Source organism: Rutilus rutilus, assembly GCF_951802725.1.
Source record: "Rutilus rutilus genome assembly, chromosome: 7".
Lineage (NCBI taxonomy): Eukaryota > Metazoa > Chordata > Actinopteri > Cypriniformes > Leuciscidae > Rutilus > Rutilus rutilus.
Genome location: NC_140221.1, coordinates 17,437,318 through 17,447,464, shown reverse-complemented (window position 1 = coordinate 17,447,464; position 10,147 = coordinate 17,437,318). Strand labels below are relative to the sequence as shown.

The 10,147-nt window shown below is 38.2% G+C and overlaps 1 protein-coding gene across 1 annotated transcript; it reads left to right on the top strand.

Annotated features, from left to right (window-relative positions):
- The first annotated feature begins 269 nt into the window (after positions 1–269).
- Positions 270–10,108, top strand: nol6 (nucleolar protein 6 (RNA-associated)). The gene is made up of 19 exons (XM_084413364.1): positions 270–429; positions 625–849; positions 1,068–1,184; positions 1,304–1,480; positions 2,925–3,093; positions 3,411–3,545; positions 3,644–3,807; positions 4,212–4,332; positions 4,438–4,496; positions 4,587–4,688; positions 5,202–5,317; positions 5,403–5,580; positions 5,703–5,825; positions 5,919–6,067; positions 7,894–7,969; positions 8,054–8,194; positions 8,282–8,399; positions 9,644–9,798; positions 9,903–10,108. Exons 1-19 carry the CDS (start codon positions 418–420, stop codon positions 10,083–10,085), a joined length of 2,520 nt encoding a protein of 839 aa, XP_084269490.1. The 5' UTR covers positions 270–417; the 3' UTR covers positions 10,086–10,108.
- Positions 10,109–10,147: the final 39 nt, after the last annotated feature.

Genomic DNA, 10,147 nt, shown 5'->3' with positions numbered 1-10,147 from the left:
GTCATTGTACCGCGACAAACATTATATTTATTTCTCCACAATTAAAAAAAAAAATCAATGCAGTCATGTCCATGCGTTGTATTTGTTTAATATTTATAATAATAAAAATAAAAAATTCGAATACATTTAATATTCTCAGAGAGGCGTCAAATGTAATCTCTACCAACCTTGACTATGTTTGGAGGCGGAACCACAGCTCAGCAGCCAATCACTTAAGGATTAAGTTCACACGAACCAATCAGTGAACTCACGTAGTGGTCCTGGTTTAGTATGTCCCATGTGTTACCCATGTGAGCGACTCGTTGAATCGGAAGAAACTGTAAATTAATTCATCATTTGTGTTTACCCTTCTAAAAGCTTACTGTAATTTATGTGCAAATTAAGAAAAAGACGAAGGAATCGTCATTAACTGAAGAAATGGTTCATGAGGTTTGGTGTCACGCATTTCTTTTTATTATATTACTTAGAAAAACTGTATTACCAAAATACACCACTTTTGCTAATTGTTTGACAACATTTTTGAACCTTTACTTTTAGTTTTTCTTTGTTTTGTGTAGTAAATGCATACAGAAAGTGTATTAACTTTATTGAAGAGTAATAACAACCGTAACATGTCTTCAACAGATGGAAGAACCAGATAACATTAAGAATGAAGAAGGAATGGAGAACAAGAGTGCAAAACAGTCTAAGGATCCCAAGCGAAAGGCAAATGACACAGTCTCGGATAGTGGGGTCTTACGGCCTCTCAAACTGTCCAAAAAGGAGCTATTCAAAGCCCCCACAGTGGAAGAGCTCAACCAGCTGAAAGAAGCAGAAAATCTCTTCCACTGCAGCATATTGAAAATGCAGGTCAGAAGTCAGATGCATAATTTACTGTCATTTTATGTTACCATAGCTGCATATATACGTTTTATTGTAATCTATGATATGCTCACTGATTGCTCAATGAGCTGCTCACTGCATGAAATGGCCATGACCTATACATTATTTATCAATGTATGAGAATATGTGCAATATAACAATATATTCAGCTTTATTTATCACTGATTCATATGGTTGATGTTCAGATGGAGGAACTGCTGAAAGAAGTGGCCCTTAGTGAGCACAGGAAGAAGCTGGTGGACTCTTTTGTGCAGGAGGTTACAGCTTCCCTGCAGTCTGTGGCTGAATCTGAAGTTGTGGAGGTCAGAAATTTGTGAAGCATTTACATTATCATCAGCAGCGTAGCATCAGCACTTATTTTTACTGATCTCTATAGTAGCTGTCAACATCATTTTCTTATTAGCCTTTTCTTTCTCTCTAGTTGGATGATCTTTCATGGTTGCCAGGCGTGGAAGTCCCATTCCTCCTCGTCCCGCTGGCATCAAAAGGCAAATTTCACATGGAGCCTCCTGCATCAATCGACATGGTGGGCAGTTATCCACTGGGGACCTGTATCAAACCCAGAGTCATTGTGGACTTGGCTGTCACTATTCCAGCTGTAAGTTATAACCTCCAAAACAATGGTGCTATTTATGCAACATATTTCTCTCTCTGTCTGTCTATCCATCTATATATCAATCCATCTAGCATCTATCTAACCATAGTTCTAGCATCTATCTGTCTGTATATGAGATATATATATATATATATATATATATATATATATAATACATACATACATACATACACACATACAGTAGTCAACATTTGAAGTGGATCATAAAGTTCATCAAAGTTGTCCTAAGATGAGAACAGGTATTGTTCAAAATTCATGTATAACTTTGATGGAAGGTTTTGATCCACTTGTTGACTACTGTATGTGAATATATATTTTACTGTCGGTTTAATGTGTTACTTTAATTAGTTATGTAAATATAATGCAAATAAAATGATTTAACGCAGCCCTGACTTACAGTCATCATACATTTCATACAATTGATTGGTGATGAACATGAAGCAGGACAACAACTCACTGCGTTATGTAGCCTATAGAATACAATATTTTTTTAACAGAAATCAGTTTTTGTCCCGAATAGCAAGAGTGCAAATGTGATATTGATTTTATACAACAATATTATATTTCAGATACAATATTACGATATAATATTGTCTGTTTTGTTATTGTCTAAATTTTGCCAACAAAAATATTACCTGTAAAGCCATAGCAGAACTGTTGTGCGCTCCAAGCAACACACAGCGGTGTTTCGTTTCTGAATGAATCCGTGTAATCAATCAAGTGAACCGATGAATAAATGGCCCATTTATAAAGAGAGCCATTTACTTCATCCCTGAATGTTTCAGCCGTTTAAACGGATCAATGAATGAATTGACTCAATGACTTACTCATTTAGACATTTACCGCCACCTACTGGCAGTTTTACTTTCTTATTTAGAGTATCACTTAATTAAAAAATATATACATATTTCATAAAATGAACATTATTTTGATTTACATTTACTCACCCTCATGTCACTTCAAACCTGCAGGACTTTCTTTTGCGGAACATAAAAGAAGATATTTTGAAGAATGTTGGCAAACAAACTGTTTTAGTGCATTTAATACCAAGTCAGATGCAGCATCTGAATGGCCGTTGTAGCCTAAACATTTATTTATAATAAATTCTGTGTTGAATCAAATAAAATATTTATTTCTTAAGTGATTTTTTATTTTTTTTGTAATATCTATTTCATACTTTTCTCAGCCAAATTTGATGTGGGATTAATTAAATGAATTAAGTTAATTGCTTGGCAGCCCTAATAAATATATATGTGTGTGTGTATCCATCTATCTGTCTAGATAGCTATCTGTATATATATATACATACATATACATATATGTATGTATGTACGTATGTGTGTGTGCGTGAATATGTCTGTTTGTCTAAAGTATTGTGCAATTAATTCAGTCTCTTACAATACCTGTTACTATCTTCTCTTTGAAGTCTATTTTGCACCCGATGGATGCCATTAACCAGCGGTACCCACGAAAGCGAGCGCTGTATCTGGCTGGCCTGGCGCAGCACCTCTGCTTCTCAGAGTCTGTGGGTTCACTGTGCTACTCTTGTCTCCATGGCAACCGGCTTCGCCCAGTCCTACTTCTCAAACCCCCAGGTACAATTGTAATAACTCTAGCTTGTGATGTGTATTAGCTTCTTCAAAGTTTGCACTACACTTACTTGCAGATGCTTTCATGCCAAAGCAATTTACATGGACGTGCTGTTAATATCTGCTCGCATCATTTTGGCTTCCAAGTTAATTGCTGTTTAGCAAGACGCTTTTTTTTTTTTGGTGCTTGGAGTACACTAATAGAAGCGGCCCTGTGAAAAACATTTTGATTAATTGGTCTTGCTCAGGAGCATGCATTAATAAGGGTTTTCATCATTGCTTCAAACTAAAATGATCATGTAACCTTTGTGTTTGACCTTAAGGTAAAGACAGCAGTAAGGTCACGTTGCGGATTCATGCCATTCCTCCTCCGGACTTCCTTAAACCTAGCCGCTTTCATCCTCAGAAGAACAACATCAAGACTGAGTGGTTTACAGGTGTTGCCAAAAAGCAGCAAGGTACTGAGGAACTTTCTGAGATCAGCCATTTCATGACTAAGGCAGCACACATACGTACTGACATGTCATAATATTTTTCTGTCATTTTTATCATGCAGAGAGCAGTGGGCCCGCTACTCCTCATTATAACAGCACAGTTCTTGGAGATCATCTCCCACTGTCACATCTTCAGTTCCTGTCAGCCATCAGCGCACAGTGTCCTGCTTTTGGAGATGGTGTCGCCCTCCTCAAAGTGTGGATGAGACAGAGAGAACTGGACCAGGTGATACCACAGTGTTATTTATTACTACCCACATTGAAATAACAGTTGTGACGTGAATAGAAATTGAGTCATTTATTTTGTAGTATGACCTATACAAAAATAAATCATAATTGATGTTCATCATAGAAGTACATGTACATTATACTTCACTGTTTATACATTAATTTATTCATCATGCACTATATCTTTCTTATTCCATCTCTTGCATAATTGCATCTTTATATAGCATACTTGTACATACATATTTTGTCCAGTGTATGTGTTTTTCCCCCCACTATAGTTAAACAATAACTTGTTCTAAGAGATTTGTTTAAGATACAATATCTTTTTTTGTGCACTCAATTAAAAGGAATATACGGATCACAAATTCTGTTGAATAAATTCTGTTTCTGTCACTTCTTTAGGGTGCAGGTTGTTTTTGCGGCTTCCATGCATCAATGTTAATGGCTTATCTTCTGTCCACACACAAAGTGGGCAAAACCATGAATGCCTACCAGCTGTTCAGGAATGCACTGCACTTCTTGGGTAAGAAAGGTCATAGTAAAACTGCTTTTTATAACTTGTTATTATGGTGATTATGGGAGTGTATTAATCAGTTTAATCATCTGCTTTATTCTTTCACATTTTCAGCTTCCACAGATCTGACAGAGAGCGGTATCACATTGGCTAGAAACCCAGACTCAAAAGCGGTGAGCAGAAGTGACTCATGCATATACTGTTTTTTTAACCTGTTTTGTCTTGGTTGCATCACCATGCCTTTCTCTTTTCTCCTGCTTTAGCCCTCACTGCAGGACTTCCAGGCAGCGTTCTCCGTGGTCTTTGTGGACCCGTCTGGGCATCTCAATCTGCTTGCAGACATGACAGCTTTTACCTACAAACAGGTGAGCTCTGATGTAGTATCAATTTAGCTCAGTGATAATGTGATATTCTCTTACTATAAAGCTTCTAGAATTAGCATTTAAAGCAAGTAAATTTAACATGTTATTTAAGTGTAATTATAAATTTAAAATAAATGTATTAAAAGGCCCCTTGACCTGTACATAAAAACTGTAACCAGTAGCCTTGTATTGTAGTCAAAGATTTACTTTGTCTGCCAAAATAATGTGATGCCTTTAAAAAATATATTGGGGCAGTGTTATTATCGTTAACTAAAATAATAAAAATAAAACATTTCTGTTAATTGAAATAAAACTAAAAATAAACAAAATGACAAATGAATGGCTAAAACAAAAATTAAATTGAAATGATAAATACTCTAGAAGTATAATGATAATACTAAAATAACACTGATTTGGTTGCTTTCTCATATATTTAATTGATTTGATGTATTGGAATTGGAAGTTTAATCGGTTGACAGACAGCCATAATCCAAATGTTTCTAATTTGCCTGTCAGATCCAGCATGAGGCATCACTCTCGCTGAAGTTCTGGGATGATCCGACAGTAGACAGCTTCCAGGCTCTGCTCATGACGTCCAAAGCCATGATCAGAACATATGACAATGTCTTTCAGTAAGTGTCCTTGAATACAATAACACATGAATAGCAGGTTTGTGTTTATGTTTTTCTGAAAACTCTTTCTCGCTCTCCTTCTCAGACTGAGTGAGCTGGTGAATTTGCAGGCCTCTTGTAAGAAGCTTTCACTCCTCAATGAGCTCATGGACCACAGCGGGAACTACGTCCTCAGTGCACTTCCTTTCATTTTGTCCCTCTTGCAGCGAGGGCTTGGAGAAAGGATCAACCTTCTGGCACACTCACTCCCTCAAGACCCTGAGGTAGATTCATTACCATTAACATTGGTCAAAACATACACTTGCATGCATCTTTTAATGATCAGATTGGCTATTTTACCAATCAAAGCATTCCTAAACAGTCTGTGTGTAAATGATTTTTGCAGTGGCCGGTGGACAGTGCACCTCCTAAGCATAAGGACCAGCCGCCTTTGAACATTGGTTTAATGCTGAACCTTGAGCAAGCTCTGTCTGTTCTTGAGAAAGGACCGCCAGCAGATAACCCCAAGGTAATCTAGCCCACATTTCCAGTGATGTCTGTGTATGTGTCTTATGGTTCTGTAGCAGTGTCCAAACACCCTCTCTGTTGTTGGTGTTTCAAGGCAGATGAGTTTAGGCAGCTGTGGGGCTCTCGCTCAGAGTTGCGGCGCTTCCAGGACGGATCCATCACTGAGGCAGTGCTGTGGTCAGGGAACTCCACCTGTCAGAGGAGATTCATTCTGCTGGAGATCATCACTCACCTACTACAGCTGTACGTCTCTATTCTAGCCTTTATAGTGCTCAACTTAAATACACTCTCTAAAAGTGTACTTAAAGGGATACTTCACCGAATAGCATTAAGCTTTGTATCAGAAGAAACCCGGTAGTATTTTCGAATGACCGTGCTTCCCTCCCTCATGTCCCCCTGAGACGAGAGATTTCCGTATTGTGTGTCTGGAAAAAACCTCAGATGACGCAAAAATCGTCATTTTGCGTCATCTGAGGCTTTTTTGGCCAGAGGGGTGGGATCTCACGATAAAACGGCGTCTTTTCAGTTTCGAGTCAACTAGTAGCCTAGTTGTATCATTTCTTCCGATACTGCTCTCTGTAACTGGTAGGCGTGGCTTGGGAGTGGCCTCGTAGGGCAGCGAAGCAAGTGCATTCTGGGAGTTGTTGTCTTTCATCCACATGAGCCAACTTCTAAAATAATTTCACATAATTTCTACTACATAAATGACCCAATTTAAATATACATTAATTTTTCCAGCGGTGAAATATCCCTTTAGAGTTTTAAGTTGCATTCACACTACCAGTGATAGGGACTGGCGGTCAGGAAGTTAGTGGGCATTCTCAATACTGGTTGCCTAATAACGTTTTTGAATGATATTCACAGATGTTACTCATAACTTGTTGTCTACATAGCAGATGTTATGTAGACAACGAATCAGTTTTCTTGCCACTACAAACGAACATTTTAGAAGGAAAAGACTAAAGTGCTCTTTGTCATGGCGGCTATTTTATCTGCAGCGAAACCGCAAGCGCCGATCTATCTGGGTTCACAAAACCATTCAGGCTCAGAGTCAGCACGGCGAGTACCACCGTATGAACACAGAGACATATCATAAATTATAGGAAAGTTGCTGAGTGCTAAAGTAACAACTTCTCCATCAGGCCTCTGACACTCTCCACTACAGGTTGTAGTTGTGCGCTCCACTGACTTGAACTGACTGACCTGAAAGCTGCTTTTCATTTGTATAAGGTTAAACATATCTCAACTTTGTTGCGTTGCTGGATACGCCTACATCACCAGAAATCGCCAGCTCTGTATTGAAATGAATGGGATTGTGCCGCTTTGTCACTGCGTGTCACTGGCAGTGTGAACGCATCTTTAGTCAATTCAGACATTTACTTTATTTCCGTTTGTGTGCAGGCAGGCATATTAGTTTTTTGGTTGCACTGATATAAAATTTGTCAAATAGCAATTGAACTACCTAGCTTGGGTAGTGTTCAAAGTTACAGAATTAGCTGAGAGAATTTTTAAAAATATATGTTATTGTTTACTAATATTAAAACTATTTAAAGTTGTTAAATTTATGGCTATTAGGTAATTGAAATAAAGCTAAAATATAAATATTTTATGGAAAAAAGTTATTGAAGTACTAAAATGACTTGCATGGAAATAAAAATAAATAAAAATATTTATTGTTATAGAATATATATTATATTATTGAAATATTAAACAAGTAATACAAATGGCAAAAGCGCATGACAAAATAACTACAACTTAAATTAATAAATGCTATAATAGGATATAAATAATATCAGTTTATTGTTACTATCTGTTTTAGTAACAAAATGTTACTATAACACTTAAATGAGCAAAATTGATATTATTACTGAAAAACGCAAATAAATTGGAGATCAAAATCAGGATCTAATTGAATATTTATGTCAAGGTGGTGCTGTGGAACATTTAGTTTCTTTTTATTGTTAGCGTAATATTTAGCATGTATCTTTTTGTGTTTTTATAAGCTTTTCCTTGACATGTTTTTGCATAAATGACATTCTCATGTTATTTGTAATTTTCTCTCATTTTAGCCATGCCGATATCCCTGAATCATCTGTGAGACTTGTTGGTGGACAGCTGGATGATGTCATCAAAGTTAGCAAAGAGGTACTTCATAAAAGTGAATGTGCTACACATGTGGAAATTGGCTTCATCTGCACAAGCTCACGTTGATTTCTCTTTGTCACCCAGATGGGCACTACAGGAGAGGAGGAGAGTCTGAAGGTGGTTCAATCTTATGATGATCTGAGCAGGAAGCTCTGGCAGTTGGAGGGGCTTCCACTGTCTATAACATCAGTGCAGGGTGCCCACCAGGCCTTGAGATACACACAGGTCACACACCTCCTCGCTAGATTCAGTTGTGTTATGTTCTCAAGTAGATCTCTTAATGGTCTGTTTTTCCTCATTTGTCCTCTGCAGGTTTTCCCCCCAGTTGCTGTGAAGCTGCTCTATTCGTTTTTTGACAAAAAGAAGAACCAGCTCGGATTAGTGCCACGGAAGGAAAAACCTTGCCCTTATTACATCACCCCTATCAAAGGTACTGTGTTGCAGACTGTATCAAGTTTTTCATAATCCTCATGTTGTTCCAAACCAGACTGGCCCTCATTCACTTTCATTATATGAAATAGAGTGGCTAGCTAGGATAGACTTTAGCAGTTCACCTTTCTTATTTCACATAAGAAAGAAAGTCTGGAATGACATGAGAGTGAGAAAATGGTGACCGTTTTATTTTTTGTGATGAATTATCACTTTAAAATGCTTCTGCTAATTTTTATTTGAAATTTGGCAAGTTTGAGTTAGAACAGTTTGCAAGTATAAACACAATGATGCTGTGAGTAGATGAGTTTTACTTTTTGGCATGATGACGTTTAATATCGCCAACACCTCTAGTCCTATTTAGCCAGTTATTAGCTACCACCTTTTTCAAGACACTTAAAAGCTTAAAGGGATAGTTCGGCCAAAAATGATATTTAACCCATGATTTACTCACCCTCAAGCCGTTCGAGATGCATATGTCAATCTTTTTTCAGACGAACACATTTTCAGTTATTTTAGAAAATGTCTTAGATCTTTCAGTGGTTATAGTGTGAAGCAATGGGGTCCACCTCCTTCAAGTCCCAAAATGTGCATGCATCCTTCACAAAAGTAATCCATCCGGCTCCAGGGGGATAAACGAAGGCCTTCCGAGGGTAATCCGTGCGGTTTTGTCGTAAAAATATACATATTTAAAACTTTATAAACGAAAATAACTGGCTTCCGGTAGCGGTCGACGCGCGTTCACGGAGATGGATGCTGGCGTATGACGTAGGACGTAGCGTAGGAAGCGTGCAGCATCCATCTCCGTGAACGCGCGTCGACCGCTACCGCTATCCCCCTGGAGCCGGATGGATTACTTTTGTGAAGGATGCATGCACATTTTGGGACTTGAAGGAGGTGGACCCCATAGCTTCACATTATAACCACTGAAAGAAAAAAGATTGACATATACATCTCGAACGGCTTGAGGGTGAGTAAATCATGGGTTAAATATCATTTTTGGCCGAACTATCCCTTTAAGGGGGTATTACTGATGCATTTATTGTTTTAGAATAAAATGTGAAACTATCTTGAGCTTGTGTTCACCACAGATCTTATTTCAGGCCTATTGACTTAGACACTATGGAATTGGAAGTGAAAGAACTTGTTTTCCATGTTTTAGGACTTATTCCTGCAGCACTCTATTTTGGTATATGAATATGCATGCTGTTATCTTTCATCCCCTTTTGTCATTTGTTTCTCTAGTCATTGTTCATATGGAGGGAAGTGGAAAATGGCCCAGTGAGCACCTGGCAATACGCCACATCAAGGCAGCCTTTCACATCAGCTTGGGAGAACTGCTTTACAAGCAGCACAATTACACATGTCATGCAACACCCGCCTACCTGGATGTGTATAAGGTCATTTGTGCACGTTGCTGTTGTTTTTCACATTTTGTTCCGATGGAGTTATGAGCACATTGTCGGACATAATTTCATCATACTTAATGTATGTATCTGTTCAGGATGGACTAGCCTTCCGAATCCAGGTGGCGTATCACAGAGAACCGCAGATCCTGAGGGAAAGCCTGACCCCTGAGGGAATGCTGATCTACAGGGAAAACGCTGAGGCCCAGGCACTGGAGCTGGAGACCCAGCACAAACCTTTCCTAAACAGCACCTTGCATGGGTACAGCACGCATACATAAACATGCATGATACACTCGTTTGATTCGGCCTTTTGACAAGTGGTTTGTTTAGATAAATAGCT

What these genes read in the sequence shown, in the direction of transcription:
- nol6 (XM_084413364.1), top strand. An exon ending in CTGAATCTGAAGTTGTGGAG is followed by an intron (nt 1,185 to 1,303) that starts GTCAGAAATTTG and finishes CTTTCTCTCTAG; the next exon opens with TTGGATGATCTTTCATGGTT. An exon ending in TGTTGCCAAAAAGCAGCAAG is followed by an intron (nt 3,546 to 3,643) that starts GTACTGAGGAAC and finishes TTTATCATGCAG; the next exon opens with AGAGCAGTGGGCCCGCTACT.